Source organism: Sturnus vulgaris, unplaced genomic scaffold (genome assembly GCF_052056855.1).
Source record: "Sturnus vulgaris isolate bStuVul1 unplaced genomic scaffold, bStuVul1.hap1 Scaffold_1893, whole genome shotgun sequence".
Taxonomy (NCBI): domain Eukaryota; kingdom Metazoa; phylum Chordata; class Aves; order Passeriformes; family Sturnidae; genus Sturnus; species Sturnus vulgaris.
Window position 1 is genome coordinate 30,736 of NW_028276145.1, and position 17,234 is coordinate 47,969.

Genomic DNA, 17,234 nt, shown 5'->3' on the forward strand with positions numbered 1-17,234 from the left:
AAATTGAACTCACTACATTCCAACTATTTTTCTGCTTGTTTAGATGGCAGATCCGTTTGGAACACACCTTAGTATAGCAAATTCTATGCCCAGGTAGGGACCTCTCAGTTCTTCCATAAAACATTTTCTTCTGCATTATGGCAAGCCTTTGTTTTAGCTTGACAGCTTTCTTGAAACTTAAATTTACGCATGTATCCAAAGACATTTGCAATTCCAGAAATTGGTAGGCACATCATATGGAAAGTAAATAACATTCTCGAGAGGGAGCTGCTTTGTTACTGAGGGGATGAAAAGCAAGGCTAGAGCTAGTAGAACTACCCAAGAAATTGGACTTAACGCAGCTTTTACAAGGCTCAAAGTAGCCATACCGAGATGTTTGAGCTAAAAGCCCCAGTTACCAGACTTACAGGCCTAATAGTTATCACCACACCACATTCCCTGGTTGCAGTATTTTTAACAGCAGTGCAGAACGCTACTGAGAATTATTTTTAGGTTGAATTGTTCTCTCCCCTCACTGCCTGTGTAGCTGTTAGAGGCTTCCAGGAGGCTGGGGAAGCAGACTGCTGGTTTCACTTCCAGACACGTCACTTCCATGGTCTGCTGGAGGGCACTTCGAAGCCCGTGGCCTTTTCTTGCTCTATTGTATCTGACAACTTTCCTCCCCCACGTCTGTTTTTTAGCGGGCAGCATTTTTGGAGGGCCAGTCAAAGACCTCAGGCTCCGAGAGAATTCGTCTGCTTTGCTCTGTTTATGTGTGCAACAGATGGGAGCAGCAACTAAGTCAAGTAGTAACTTCTGAGCTGCCCAGTTATCAGTAAACCAAAATATTCTTTTGTGACTCTCGCCAGACGAACATATCATCCTATCCGAGTCACACACTGCCCCTCTGGCATTTTCCAGTCAGACAAAGAATTCCTGGCCCCTTGCATAAACCTCAGCTCTCCACCTTGTTCCAGAAAGAGTTCTAGATCCAAGGCCCAGTGAGCCAGCTACCCTTTGCTGCCCTGAGCAGTATGGAAACAGCCAAGCCCCAGCCCTGCAGCCCTGCCTAACTCGCCTTTGCCTCCCAAACCTGAACCTTTTCCTTGGCTGTGGCATCCTCACTCATGCAATCCTGAAGACAAAAATCTGATTTGGCAGGTGAGGCCGTTTCTAACGCAAAAGCTTCACCAAGGTTTCTCTTCCAACTTCAGCCTTAAACAGTCCTGTCCTCCTCAGACAGCCCCCACCTCCAGCCTTTAGCTGTAAATACTTACTGGTTTATAGCTAATGCTTGCCACCCCTCAAAATTAAGTCTTTTGATATGCATTTACATCCCTCCCTAACCATGTCCTCATCACCCTTCCCAAACTCAGCCTCATCTCCAGGCCTAGAACCTCTCCCTAGGTGAGGGACTGTCCTCGGGTAGGAGTGCTGACAGACCTGTGCACGAGCCCAGCTGCATAGCCCGTGCTAATCCCAGCCCAGCTCTAGCCTTTAAACCCACTGGGGCTTTGGTACTGGAGGCCCAGTTACAGTAACCCCTGTGGCCGTTCTGCTTCCAGGCCATCTGTGAGTTGTGATCCCCCACCCTACACCACTTTGGTGAGAAATGCATTCCTTTCTTACAATAAAGTTTTCATTTTATGTCTAAATTCAAGCATTCCGAGAAAACGTGTAGCAATTCTATCAAGACAGACATGACAGGCACCAACATTAGTCTTTCATTACACACTTTTCATGCCTTCTCTCCACAGATTTCTTTGAGGCAACTCTGACTCCTTTTCTCACAGGCAGCTCCACACAGCACCGACTCCTCCTCTCCTCTGTACGACTGGCTAAACCCCAGCCTGTCCCTTCCCCAGCCACCTGAGCCTGTCTGTCCCACACACAGCATCCTCTCACCTTGTCCATCCCTTGCACGGCCACGTGTCCCTTCCTCCTCGCAGCACAGCCAGCAGGCTCCAGCCCACACTGCAGCAGGCTCTGCACCTCCAGCTGGAGCTGTGCTTAGTGAAACTGGCAGCCAGCTGACCCACGCTTTTATAACAACCAGCCTCACTGGGCAGGCAAGGCTGTTTCCACTCCTTGCTAATCAGTACAGCTGTAACTCGTTGGCAACTAGTGCCTTCTGCACTATCCTTACAAACTGTTCTCCTACAGAAATGGACCGGAATTCCGCGGGGATTTTCTCGGGAATTCCGGGGGGATTTTGTCGGGGATTCCGGGGGGATTTTCTGGGGGATTCCGGGGGGATATTCCCGGGGATTCCGGGGGGATTTTATCGGGGATTCTGGGCATATTTTCTCGCGGATTCCGGGGGGATTTTCTCAGGGATTCCGGGGAGATTTTATCGGGGATTCCGGGGGGATTTTTCCCGGGAAATCCGGGGGGATTTTCCCCGCGATTCCAGGGGGATTTTCCAGGGGATTCCGGGCATATTTTCTCGGGGATTCCTGGGGGATTTTCCAAGGGATTCCATGGGGATTATCCAGGGGATTCCAGGGGGATTTTATCGGGGATACCTGGGGGATTTTCCAGGGGATTCCTGGGGGATTTTCCCGGGGATTCCGGGGGGATTTTCACGGGGATTCCGGGGGGATTTTCACTGGGATTCCGGGGCGATTTTCTCAGGGAATTCCGGGGGATTTTCTCGGGAATTCCGGGAGGATTTTCAGGAGTATTCCGGGGGGATTTTCCCGAGTATTCCGGGGGGGTTTTTTCGGGGAGTCCGGGGGGATTTTCTCCGGGATTCCGGGAGGATTTTCCAGGGGTTTCAGCGAGGAATTTCCCGGGGAATTCCCGGTGGATTTTCCAGGGGATTCCGGGTGGATTTTCTCGGGGATTCCGGGGGGATTTTCCCGAGTATTCCGGGGGGATTTTCCCGAGTATTCCGGGGGGGTTTTTTCGGGGAGTCCGGGGGGATTTTCTCCGGGATTCCGGGAGGATTTTCCAGGGGTTTCAGCGAGGAATTTCCCGGGGAATTCCCGGTGGATTTTCCAGGGGATTCCGGGTGGATTTTCTCGGGGATTCCGGGGGGATTTTCCCGAGTATTCCGGGGGGAATTTTTCGGGGAGTCCGGAGGGATTTTCCCGGGGTATCCGGGGTGATTTGACGAGGAATTCCGGGGGGATTTTCCCGAGTGTTCCGGGGGGATTTCCTCGGGGATTACGGGATGATTTTCTCGGGCAATTCCGGGGGATGTTCTCGGGTATTCCGGGGCCATTATCTCGGTGATTCCGGGGAGATTTTCTAGGGGATTCCGAGATTATTTTCCCGGGGATTCCGGGGGGATATTCTCGGGGATTCCCGGGGGATTTTCCCGAGTATTTCGGGGGGGTTTTCTCGGGGATTCCGTGGGGATTTCCCCGGGGATTCCGGGGGGATTTTCCCGAGTATTCCGGGAGGATTTTGTCGGGGATTCCGGGGGATTTTCTCGTGGATTCCGGGACGATTTTCCCGAGGAATTCCGGGGGGATTTTCTCGGGGATTCCGGGGGGATTTTCTCGGGGATTCCCGGGGGATTTTCCCGGGGAATTCCGGGGGGATTTTCTCGGGGATTCCGGGGGTATTTTCCCGGGGATTCCGGGGGGATTTTCCGGGGATTCGGGGGGAATTTTCCAGGGGATTCGGGGCCGATTTTCGCGGGGATTCTGGGGGGATTTTCCCTGGGATTGCGGGGGGATTTTCCCTGGTAATTCCAGGGGATTTTCCCGGGGATCTCGGGGTGAGTATCCCGGGGATTCGGGGGGCATTTTCCGGGGATTCCGGGGGGATTTTGTCGGGGATTCCGGGGGGATTTTCCAGGGGATTCCGGGGGGATTTTCCAGGGGATTCCGGGCATATTTTCCCGAGTATTACGGGCGAATTTTCTCGGGGATTCCGGGGAGATTTTCTTGGGGATTCCGGGGGGGCTTTCACGGGGATTTCTGGGGGATTTTCGCCTGGATTCCGGGGGGATTTTCTCGCGGATTCCGGGGGGATTTTCCCGGGGATTCCGGGAGGAATTTCTCGGGGAGTCCGGGGGGATTTTCCAGGGGAACTCCGGGGGATTTTCTCGGGGATTCCGGGGGGATTTTCCATCGGACTCCGGGTTGATTTTCCCGGGGACTCCGGGCATATTTTCTCGTGGATTCCGGGACGATTTTCCCGAGGAATTCCGGGGGGATTTTCTCGGGGATTCCCGGGGGATTTTCCCGGGGAATTCCGGGGGGATTTTCTCGGGGATTCCGGGGGGATTTTCCCGGGGATTCCGGGGGGATTTTCCGGGGATTCCGGGGGAATTTTCCAGGGGATTCGGGGTCGATTTTCGCGGGGATTCTGGGGGGATTTTCCCTGGGATTGCGGGGGGATTTTCCCTGGTAATTCCAGGGGATTTTCCCGGGGATCTCGGGGTGAGTATCCCGGGGATTCGGGGGGCATTTTCCGGGGATTCCGGGGGGATTTTGTCGGGGATTCCGGGGGGATTTTCCAGGGGATTCCGGGGGGATTTTCCAGGGGATTCCGGGCATATTTTCCCGAGTATTACGGGCGAATTTTCTCGGGGATTCCGGGGAGATTTTCTTGGGGATTCCGGGGGGGCTTTCACGGGGATTTCTGGGGGATTTTCGCCTGGATTCCGGGGGGATTTTCTCGCGGATTCCGGGGGGATTTTCCCGGGGATTCCGGGAGGAATTTCTCGGGGAGTCCGGGGGGATTTTCCAGGGGAACTCCGGGGGATTTTCTCGGGGATTCCGGGGGGATTTTCCATCGGACTCCGGGTTGATTTTCCCGGGGACTCCGGGCATATTTTCTCGTGGATTCCGGGACGATTTTCCCGAGGAATTCCGGGAGGATTTTCTCGGGGATTCCCGGGGGATTTTCCCGGGAATTCCGGGGGGATTTTCTCGGGGATTCCGGGGGTATTTTCCCGGGGATTCCGGGGGGATTTTCCGGGGATTCGGGGGGAATTTTCCAGGGGATTCGGGGCCGATTTTCGCGGGGATTCTGGGGGGATTTTCCCTGGGATTGCGGGGGGATTTTCCCTGGTAATTCCAGGGGATTTTCCCGGGGATCTCGGGTGAGTATCCCGGGGATTCGGGGGGCATTTTCCGGGGATTCCGGGGGATTTTGTCGGGGATTCCGGGGGGATTTTCCAGGGGATTCCGGGGGGATTTTCCAGGGGATTCCGGGCATATTTTCCCGAGTATTACGGGCGAATTTTCTCGGGGATTCCGGGGAGATTTTCTTGGGGATTCCGGGGGGGCTTTCACGGGATTTCTGGGGGATTTTCGCCTGGATTCCGGGGGGATTTTCTCGCGGATTCCGGGGGATTTTCCCGGGGATTCCGGGAGGAATTTCTCGGGGAGTCCGGGGGGATTTTCCAGGGGAACTCCGGGGGATTTTCTCGGGGATTCCGGGGGGATTTTCCATCGGACTCCGGGTTGATTTTCCCGGGGACTCCGGGCATATTTTCTCGTGGATTCCGGGACGATTTTCCCGAGGAATTCCGGGGGGATTTTCTCGGGGATTCCCGGGGGATTTTCCCGGGGAATTCCGGGGGGATTTTCTCGGGGATTCCGGGGGGATTTTCCCGGGGATTGCGGGGGGATTTTCTCGTGGATTCCGGGAGGATTTTCCCGGGGAATTCGAGGGATTTTCAGGGGATTCCGGGGGGATTTTCTCGGGGATTCAGGGGGGATTTTCCAGGGGATTCCGGGGGGATTTTCTCGGGGATTCCGGGGAGATTTTCTCGCGTATTCCCGGGGCATTTTCCTGGAGATTCCAGGGGGATTTTATCGGCTATTCCGGGGGGATTATCCAGGGGATTCCGGGGGATTATCCAGGGGATTCCGGGGGGTTTTTCCAGGGGATTCCGGGCATATTTTCCCGAGTATTACGGGCGAATTTTCTCGGGGATTCCGGGGAGATTTTCTTGGGATTCCGGGGGGGCTTTCACGGGGATTTCTGGGGGATTTTCGCGTGGATTCCGGGGGATTTTCCCGGGGATTCCGGCGGAAATTTCTCGGCAGTCCGGGGGGATTTTCTAGGGGAATTCCGGGGGATTTTCGCGTGGATTCCTAGGGGATTTTCCAGGGGATTCCGGGGTGATTATCCCGGGGATTTTCCTGGGGGATTTTCCCGGGGATTCCGGGGGGATATTGCAGAGTATTCCGGGGGGATTTTCCGGGGAATCTGGGGGGATTTTCTCGGGGATTCCTAGGGGGATTTTCCAGGGGATTCCGGGGTGATTATCCCGGGGATTTTCCTGGGGGATTTTCCCGGGGATTCCGGGGGATTTTCTCGGGGATTCCGGGTTGATTTTCCCGGGAATTCCGAGTGATTTTCTCGGGGATTCCGGGGGAATCTTCCAGGGGATTCGGGGCGGGTTTTCTCGGGGATTCCGGGGAGATGATCCGGGGATTTCGGGGAGATTTTCTGGGGGATTCCTGGGGGATTTTCTCGGGGATTCCGCGGGGATTTTCCCGGGGATTCCCGGGGATTTTCTCTCGGATTTTTTCCCCATTTTTTCAAGCATTTTTTCCCGCAATTTTCGTGGATTTTTCCCAAATTTTCCCCATTTCTCACTGATTTTTTTCCCCCATTTCTCAATGATTTTTGCCCCAATTTATCAAAGATTTTTTTCCCCATTTCTCACTGATGTTTTTCTCCATTTTCCCCCCATTTCTCACTGATTTTATCCCCCATTTTTCAATGATTTTTCCCCATTTCTCTCTGATTTTTTCCCCATTTCACCATGATGTTTTCCCCATTTCTCACTGATTTTTCCGTTGATTTTTCATGGATTTTTCCACCCATTTTTCGTGGATTTTTTCCCCATTTTTCCCCATTTCTCACTGATTTTTTCCCCCATTTCTCACTCCTTTTTCCCCATTTTTCCCCATTTCTCACTGATTTTTTCCGCCATTTTTCATGGATGTTTCCCCCCAATTTTCATGGATATTTCCTGATTTTCCCCCCCATTTCTCACTGATATTTGCCCCCATTTCTCTCTGAATTATTCCCCCCATTTTTCATGCATTTTCCCGCCCATTAATCACTGATTTTTTCCCCATTTCTCACCGACTTTTCCCCCCATTTCTCACTGATTTTTATCCCCCACTTCTGACAGATTTTTCCCAATTTTTCGTTGATCTTTTTCCCCATTCCTCACCGATTTTTCCCCCATTTCTCTCTGATTTTTCCATCATTTTTCATGGCTTTTCCCCCCCATTTCTCACTGATTTTACCCCATTTCTCACTGATTTTATTAATGTTTGTATTTTTATTTCTAATTATGTTTATATTTATATTTATATTTATATTATTGTTTTGCATGTTTATGTTTATGTTTATGTTTATCTATGCAGGTTAACGTTTGTGCATGTTTATGTCTATGTTTATATTTATGCATATTTATTTTTATGCCGGCGAACGCGGGCAGGCGTTTTACGTAGACGCCTATCCGCCGGGTCCTAGAGAGGCCGCCATCTTGAGCGTGTCGGGACTCTCAAAATGGCGGCTCGGGCGGCACCCCGGCTGACCTGCCAAAAATGGCGGCGGAAAGGGCGGGAAAAAATCAGGACCCCGGTGTGTAGGCATAAGATGCCTGATTACATCGCCGACGCCGATCCGCTCGCCGACAATTTTCCCGGATGTGTCAGAGCGTGCCGACAACGGCCGCGCGGTCCGCGGTGCCGCGGGCGTGAGGGCGCCGGCGGGCGCGGGCAGGCGTTTTACGTAGACGCCTATCCGCCGGGGTCCTAGAGAGGCCGCCATCTTGAGTGTGTCGGGACTCTCAAAATGGCGGCTCGGGCGGCACCCCGGCTGACCTCCCAAAAATGGCGGCAGAAAGGGCGGGAAAAAATCAGGACCCCGGTGTGTAGGCATAAGATGCTGATTAAGTCGCCGACACCGATCCGCTCGCCGCCAATTTTCCCGGATGTTTCAGGGCGTGCCGACAACGGCCGCGCGGTCCGCGGTGCCGCGGGCGTGAGGGCGCCGGCGGGCGCGGGCAGGCGTTTTACGTAGACGCCTATCCGCCGGGGTCCTAGAGAGGCCGCCATCTTGAGTGTGTCGGGACTCTCAAAATGGCGGCTCGGGCGGCACCCCGGCTGACCTGCCAAAAATGGCGGCAGAAAGGGCGGGAAAAAATCAGGACCCCGGTGTGTAGGCATAAGATGCCTGATTAAGTCGCCGACACCGATCCGCTCGCCGCCAATTTTCCCGGATGTTTCAGGGCGTGCCGACAACGGCCGCGCGGTCCGTGGTGCCGCGGGTGTGAGGGCGCCGGCGGGCGCGGGCAGGCGTTTTACGTAGACGCCTATCCGCCGGGGTCCTAGAGAGGCCGCCATCTTGAGTGTGTCCGCACTCTCAAAATGGCGCCTCGGGCGGCACCCCGGCTGACCTGCCAAAAATGGCGGCAGAAAGGGCGGGAAAAAATCAGGACCCCGGTGTGTAGGCATAAGATGCCTGATTACATCGCCGACGCCGATCCGCTCGCCGCCAATTTTCCCGGACGTGTCAGAGTGTGCCGACAACGGCCGCGCGGTCCGCGCTGCCGCGGGCGTGAGGGCGCCGGCAGGCGCGGGCAGGCGTTTTATGTAGACGCCTATCCGCCGGGGTCCTAGAGAGGCCGCCATCTTGAGTGTGTCCGCAGGGCTGGGTCCCGGCCCGCGGGCCCTTCCGCCATCCTGAGAGGGGCACGGTGCAGTACCCGCCCGTGTCCACACGGCGGCAGCACTGCCGCCCAACTCAGCCCGGCACTGCCGCCCTGTCAGGGACAGACAGAGAAGGGAGAGAGTTCCAAGCACCAGAGTCCCCACCCGTCATAAAATCCTCTCAATGAACGCCCCAAAAAAACCCCGACCCAAACTAAAAATGCCCTGCCTCTGACCAAATGAAAAAAAAAACCTTTTCTATATAGAAATCATCTATTTTTTAATATTTAATTTATAGTCATAATCTAGACATATTTCATATATTCAATTTAATTGCTATTCTATTTATCATATATACAATATTATTTTATTATTCATTATATACATAGATTTATATTACTAATGGTATTTCTATTTTATGTATATCCATCTATATTTGAAGTTAGGTTCATAGTTTTTAATATTATTTCTTTAAAAGCTCTGCCTCTAACCAAATAGAAACAAAAAACTCGATTATTTTAAATTATATTTGAATATATTTTTTATTTAGTTTTCATATTTATATCTGTAGATTTATATGTCTATATTGTGTATTCTATATTTATATACTATTTAACGTATTTTTTACTAGTATATTAATATACTATATGCTATTTACATTCTATTATAACATACCATTTAATATAACATATTAAAATCGATAAATTATTTATATTACATACTACATACATGTATTTTATATTTATGTTTATTTCTATATATTTATACTTACATATATATATGCATATATAGTTATAATAATTTTATGTCACTATCTATTTTTGCATATTTGTATATTTTTGCCTATATTATTTATATTATTTATTAAAAACCCTCCTCTAACCAAATAAAAAACAATAAAACATTCCTTTTAAGTCTAAATATTTATATATTTCTATTTTCATAACAAAATATAATGTAATGTAATATATTTATATATTGGTTTCTTATATTTGCTTCTATATTTTTATTCTTTATCTTTTATATTTACAGTATCTATAAAAAAAACCCTACCTCTATCCAAACACAAACCAATAAAACATTCCTTTTAGACTATATTTAGCTGTTTTTTAAGGTTCTGTTTTTCATGCATTCTACACCCACCCCTCCCTCTCAATGTTCTGGCACCCACCATGACCCCCCCCCCCATGCCCGACTCACCTGCTCCTCCAGCGCAGCCCGGCTCCCTCTCCCAGGGACCTTGGGGTGCCCCAAACCACGTCGGAGCCCCCCTCAGCCTTTTTTCCTCACCCCAAAGAAGGCACAGAACGACTCCAACTGCCCTGGACAGCAGCAGGGCACTTGACTGCAACCCCTCCCATGTGTCCATCCCACAGAAAGTGACTCTGCTGACACCAGAAAAGGGAGGGCAACCCCCACAAGGGCTGAAGTTCCTCCCCAGCCCTGCAGACACAGGGGACAAGGGGCAGAAAGGAGGAGGGGCAGCAGAGAAGACAAGGGAAGAAAATCAACATCAAGGTGCACGATGAAATGGAACCCCCCCTAAAAAAAAAAAAAAAAAAAAGAAGAAGAAAAATGAAAACGAAAAATAACCAAAAAACGAAAAGAAACCCCTGGCATGCTGGATGGGCAGCACAAGAGGGAGGGATTAAAAATGAACAGGGACAGTGTCCTGGTTTTGGGCAAATTTGGGGGAAAACCTCCAGAAGGAGCCCCCAGACAGCAAAACCCACGACTCCTCCCCCCCACCCCACCGGGTTCGGGAAGACTTTCCTCGGAGAAGAGTGGGAGAAAAAAACCTCTTTATTTAACAAGCAAGACACTCCCCAGCACAGGGAAAAAAGACAACACCAGCTGACAAAAAACTCTTTCACCGTTCTGAAGGGATGACGAGTTCAGTCTCTCTGGCGAGTGGTCGCCCAGTTATCAGTCTCTGGCGCTTGGGAATGGCTGCTGCAGGTGACAGAGTGTAGACTCCCGGTGTTTCTTGGGGTTTCCCAGGTCCCCGTCCGGAACAGGTTCAGATGGTATCCAGGAGAGGGAGGGGACGGGGTGGAAGAGAAAACAGTCCAGGGAAAAAGTTGGACTGCCTAGCTGAACTAACTAATAAGAAAAAAGCAAGGGCAGAGCGAAGGAAAGAAAAGAGGCAGAAGCGAGCAAGCAGGCAAGCAAGCAAGCAAGCAGGCAAGCAAGCAAACCGAGCTAAAACCTCTCCTAAACATAGACCATGGGGGAGGTGAGCCGGCTGATAACAAGACAAAACAAAGCTTCACTCTCAGAGTCAGTCCTGGAAGCACAGGACATAATACCAAACATAATCAGGACACATGATTGGAGATAGAAACACCATAACATCACCCTAGGACAGACAGTGACCGGGACACAAGGATCCCACGGGAAACAACGGCACAGGGAGCACCACAGAGGCACAGAGAAGGACGGAGAAAAGACAGAGAGTGCCAAACACACAGCAAGGACTGAGGGGTACCATGACAAAGAGGGAACCCAGGAGCCAGAGAGGAAGCGAGCACAGCCCGTGCGGGGCGGGCAAAGACGGGCAAGGAGCAGCACAGGCACGGAGACAGAGAGGCACGGCCAGCAGGACAGAGGCTCACCAGGAGAGGGGCACAGGAAGGGAGGAGCACCGGGCAGCGCTCCTTTAGGACAAGAATATTCACACACACAAGCAATTCCCTCATTTGCACCTCATTCTTATTTCACACACCGCCCCCCCCCCCCCCCCCCCCCCCCAATAAAAAATTCAGCTCATAGCACAGGCAGCTCTGGCTTTTCCCTGCACAGTATTTCTACCAGGGACCTGGGCACAGCACGCGGTCGCGAGTCACCTGAATCAATCCTGATTTAACATTTCAAAGCTTCTCCTTCTGGCACTGCACCTTCTCAGACCCGGGCTGCCATGTTCCACTCCCCTCATGGCCAAATTCAAGAACAACTGTTGCCATTCTGCAGAGAATTCCCAATATGACTCACATGTTATCAGTGGGCAGAAAACTCTTTGGGCTTCAGTTCCACCTCTCACCTGTTCCACGTGGAGGGAGGACAGGCATTTGTCACACATCACAGCAGCAGTGATGGATCAAGGCTTGCTTTTTTTTTTTTTTTTTTTTTTTTGATTGAATAAAAGGGTAAGAAAAAACAAACCAGGTCTCATACAAATGTCTTGAAACACCATTAAAGCTTTTTAAACCCAAGGAGACCATCGTGATTCCTGACTTCAGTCTTCTATTCATACTGGTTTTGGCATCATGAAATCAATCAGAGTCTTTAAAGAAATACTAAATCATCATGACTAAACCCGGGCTCCTGGTCATTTGCACTTACAGCCCCTTGTAGGAAGCTCTCCAGCCTTTTTTTCCCATCCTACGTTGGACAGAGGATGGCTGTGAACCGCACGCCTCCGCACAAACAGTCCTGCCGGTTCCTCAAAAAGTTTAAAATGCCTGTGATAAAAATGATAGAAAGTAATACTGCCTCTCAGACTGTTCAAGAAATGGGAAGTTGGACTTTCAATGTCCCACTGAGAGATGCCAAATAAAAGCTTCCCCATGAGCTCGCACAGAGTAGTAACATTTCTTGGACGAAACTAAACTAAGATTTTTTTTTGACCAAACAAGATAGGTCTGTATGAGAACAGCTCAGGAGGCTTTCAGGGCTCGCAGTGATGCTGGCAGAGCACAGAACGTTAAAGATGAAGTCTTAACTCCCTGAATTAATGCCCTGTGGTAGCCAAAACTTTTTGCAAAGACACATAAGACTTGCTTCTCCTTGTTTCCGAGTTCCCAAGCCATCCTGTAATTCGTCACCTGCACTAGTGCAGACCAATCTGCCGTGGGCAAGGAACAGATCCGGCTCCTGAGCTCCAAGCCACGTGTCCCCGATGGAAACTCAAGTCAGGAATACAAAAACACCTGTGGAAGAAAGACGAGAGAAAAATCAGAAGACACAGATATTCTTCTATTTCCACACAGAAATACTGAGCCAAGCTGTTTACCTCTGGGACTCTGTTTTCAAACAGCTCCCCAACCCTGTTCCTAGATGGAAAACGTGGAGTGGCTTTGCCCATGCAAAGCCAATGAGCCTCCTCACAAGAAGGAACAAACCAGTTTCCTGCTAAATCAGACACCTGGAAATCTCACCTGTCACATGCTGTCATGGACCAGCAAGAGGGATCAGCATCCAGGCCCACGTGGACTTGTTCATTCCTGGCTTCTAATGCAGCAGGGACAACAGCACTGAAGGGAAATGATCACGTCTTCATTTAAAGAGAACCCAACTTCTTCATCAAAGCCATCACTGTCCTCGATCAGGACATCCACCATATCCAGGACATCTAATAAGTGAAGAAAAACATCAAAGCAAGAATCCAGACTAACAGGAAAAACAACAGACGTAGAATGCAACACTCCAGGAATACAAGGCATCTTTTTAATTCTTTTTAATAAAAAAAAAAAAAAATTAAAAAAAGTATGAAAGCCACATTTGTCACACAATACAACGTTAAGTGCAACCCCTAAATTACAGCTGAACCTTCACTCTGCCTTTCAATGCTGCTGTCCAGCACGGAGCAGCTGTGGCTGCTCCTGGATCCCTGGATGTGTCCAAAGCCAGGCTGGACACTGGGGCTTGGAGCAGCCCGGGCTACTGAAAGGTGTCCCTGTTCATGGCAGGGCTGGAACTGGATGAGATTTAAGGAGCCTTGCCGGCCAAACCACTCTGGGATTCCATGACTCTGTCAACAGTCCCAGGCAGAAGGGCTAGATTTCCATTTGAGTTCAAAAAACGCTGCTGCAAGAGCATGAAGAGAGATTTCAAATACCGTTCAAGTGGCACAACCACGGCAGAAATTACTTTCAGAGGTAAAGCGGCAACTTGGCAATTCCACTTCGACTTCTGATACCAAGAACACGTGGAGAGCTGAATCCTGGAGGGCCCTTACTTAACAGGATTGCCAGAGTTATCCATCCCCAGTTTGCTGATTAGGGCTAGAAAGTGTATCCCCAAGTCATGGAGTTGGGATGTTGACAGGTTACCACATACCATCAATGTGAGAGACGGGGATGCTGATGTTATCAGAGTCCTGTTTAAACAGAGCCACCTGGAGCGTGCTGGCTGCCTGAACCAGGTCTGCTGCCTTGTCAGTGTAGGGACAGGGGTTGGCCACCAGCTTCAGCAGGATCTGTCAGCAAAGGTGGGGAGAAAGGTAAGTGCACCTGCTGGCTGGCAAGTGCAGGGGAACCACACGGTACTGAGAACGACCACGTGCTGAAAGCTGGGCAGCTTTTATGAGGACAACTTCCATAGCACTTCTGCAGGATTCTGTCTACAGTTCCTGCTCTACAGGCCACACTGATGGAAAAACAAAAACCCACCACAACTTGGCACCTAGATTGCGACCACACACCGAGTACCTGGGCAGACCACAGTGGAGGCAAAGCACTGGGCATTCAACATCCTGAAGAGTAAACAGCAAGTGTCACCTTTCCTTGTCAAGGACCACCATCTACTGAGCTCTGATAATGTTGGCACCTAAAGAGGAGATCAAAGCTACCCACACCTACACCACTCTACCCTTACACCGACAATGCTGTAATAACAGCTGATCTTTTTGGATTTCATTTTCCTACAAATCATTTGGCTGCCCTCCCACTGAACACAAGAAGGATGCCACCTCCGTATAAAGAATCCCAAACAAGGCTTTTCTCAGAATTCAATCGCTGGTCTTTGACAGGTTTCTCAACAATAGCAACAAGACCTCCAGTTTCCACTAACACTATTCTTTGCATTTTTTTATCCAGCTGATTTGAACACCGTTACCTTTTCCAAAAACTGAATCACTGCTTCCTTCTGGTCTTCTTTTGTATTATCCAAGTGCTCCAGCCAAATTGAAAGCTCCTTCCACGTGTCCTCAAACGCTCCACTGTCACGTAAAACCTGTCCAGGAAACAAAGGAGGAGGTGTGTAAATAAACCTCAAAACACCTAAAATACAAAACCCCGAGGGATGCAGATCTTTTTCTATAGTTACCTTCATGCTTCCTTCTTTTAGGAACGAAAAGAAGAGCAGGTTGATGAGGAGTCGTATCTGCCGCTCTCCTCACCCTCAGTTCAAGAGGCTCACTAGGGGGACTTCAGCTGCATAGTGGACAATAAAAATCCTACTTCTGTAATTTCTGGAAAGCAGGTTATACTGCTTTCAGAGGGCCGTACAGCTTTCTATCATTACAGGCAGTTAAAAAAAAAAGAAAAAAGCACCTTCAAAATAGCCTGTAGGGGAGTTTTAGAAAACTACCGATGAAACAGAGGAAAATCATTGCTAAATTAAACCTGAATCAGGCTACTTGTACTTAAAGCAATCAGGCAGAGGGATGAACAGTCACATAAATGAGCAGTGGGCTGTGACCACAGCAAGGTCCAGAGAGAAGTGCAAGTTGCTGGGGGTGGTGAGGAAGACCAACAAGTCCCACACCCTAGAGACAGGCTTTGACGTGCCTAGAAACTTCCCCCCGCTTTCCTGCTCTCCAAATTCAGGCCCTGACTGCGAGCACCCAAACTCGGTGACCCCGAGCTCCAGCTCTACAAGCAAGAAAGGAGGAGGGAGAAGAGGAAGGAATCCGAGTGACACCAGGGTTCAGCTCCCTCCCCCTAAGGCCCAGCAAGAGAGGAAACCTTGCCCAGCTTCCCGACCCTGGCACCTACGTTGGACGACTGCAATTACACAGGATGAATCTGTGCCTTTGCTCCTCTCCACACATCAAATACAAGGAAGCCATCACAACTCATTTGTTCTACAGTTACTCCGTGTACAACACCAGCAGCTCTAAAAACAACTGCTGCTCACATCAATCTGACAGGGGAATTCATTTAAAGCAAGAAAACATGAAGGAAAAAGGATTCATTATAATATAAGCGACTATTTTTGGCAGGGTCTGGAAACAGAAATGCACCTGCAGCTCTCACAAAACCAGGCAGGAACAGAATGTGAAATCCAAAAACGAGCCTTCAGTTACATGGCACTGTGCAGAAAAGTAAGTCCTTACCATCTATTCTTAGCAGCCTTTCTGCTGACGGAACTGCCCCAACTTCCCTGTTCCTGCTTTCCCTTCAGAGAAAATGCAAAGGACTGAAGTGGAAAGTGGACACAGGAACAAGTCAAGCAGTCCATGTTCCCACCTGGCAAAAGAATCCAAAACCATCAGAAAAACGGCACATTTTGAGCAGCTTTCGGTTGAGACATTCATTGCTGGGAGACCAAGTGAACCTGCCTTTAATCCCTTGCAAGGATCAAGGGCCACTAAACCCGAATTCAGTCACTGTAACTGGATTTTTTTCTTGGCAGGACAGTCTGGTTGCATTTATTCCTTATTCCTAGGGGTAAATCTCTACCCCTCCTTAGGTAACTAAAGGATGTCCTCTTTGAATAAGGTGCTAAAAACAGCGGCCTCTGGTGTCTGGTGGACTTCGAGCTGACCAGCTTTTTCTCAAAAGTCAAATAACTAATTTAAATATGCAGAGGGGGATGCTAATTTTCAAGACAAAAAGTACTCCTTGCATCAAAGCTGGTATCAGACAATAACAGAGAGGACTACTCTGCAGGGCCAGAGGAAACCGGAGAAGACTTATGAAAGGCTAGAGTGCTGAAGTACAGATTAAAGAAACGCTGATAAAAAGTAAAAATCCAAAGCAATATCTTCTTGATCAATGTCAAGACCTTTGCAGGCACCAACTGCACTGATTTATTACAGTATCAGAATTCATTCAGCCTCGGGGGGGTGCGTAAACACGACAGACATTTTCTTTGCTCTTTCATCAACTGCTGCAGTGAAGTCCGTTCACAGCATTGATTTCTGTCAAATATTTCGTTACTAGCCGGTTATCTGACAGCAAATTTCAACAAGAGTCACAGGAAAGGAGACTGGTGACCACACAATCCTGCAGCAAAGGTAACTGCTTCAAGAAAAAATCGTACAATCCTGAAATTTCAGGCCAGTGGGATAGAGCGAATATCCTGATATTTCAATTCCAAAGCTTACCTTAATGGTCTCGGGCTCCGGGGCTTGGAGGGGGGGTCGGTTCGGAAGGGCCGCCTCCGGAGGAGGGGATCCCGGGGGGAGTCAGGGGCCCGGGGAGGGGGGCGAGGCGGAGGGAGAGGAAAAAGAGGAAGATGAGGAGGAGGAAGAAGGGGGAGAGGGTTTGAGAGGAGGGGAAGCCCAAATCCGTGCTGTGTGCGGAGCTCCGACAGCACGCTGCAGCCCGCAGCTCAGTGTGAGCACGGGGCAGAGGAGGCGATTTCTGGGCATTCAATCACCCTGAGGCGGGCCCGGCACCGCCCCTGCAGCACCGTCCCCAGCACAGCTCGGTACCGCTCCGGGATCACCCGGCCCCGCCCCCGGTGCCGCCTGGGACCACTGGGGACCGCCCCTAAAGCACCGCCCCGGCCCCGCCCGGGTCCCCGTCCCCGGGACCTCCGTGCCCCGCCTCGCCAAGCCCCGGCTCCGCCCCGAGCCTGCCCGGGCTGCGCCGGGACCATCGCTGGCGGCCCCGCCCCTCTTCCCCGGGCCGAAGCGGGCTGAAGGAGATGTCCGCACGATTGGAAACA

The 17,234-nt window shown here is 50.4% G+C and overlaps 1 protein-coding gene across 1 annotated transcript; it reads right to left on the bottom strand.

Annotated features, from left to right (window-relative positions):
* Window positions 1–11,723: 11,723 nt before the first annotated feature.
* Window positions 11,724–14,804, bottom strand: LOC148218331 (nucleolar pre-ribosomal-associated protein 1-like). Its single transcript, XM_088157844.1, has 4 exons — window positions 14,454–14,804; window positions 13,677–13,815; window positions 12,776–12,969; window positions 11,724–12,547 (listed from the first exon to the last, which is right to left on the bottom strand). Exons 1-3 carry the CDS (start codon window positions 14,667–14,669, stop codon window positions 12,836–12,838), a joined length of 489 nt encoding a protein of 162 aa, XP_088013970.1. The 5' UTR covers window positions 14,670–14,804; the 3' UTR covers window positions 11,724–12,547; window positions 12,776–12,835.
* Between the last annotated feature and the right edge of the window lie 2,430 nt (window positions 14,805–17,234).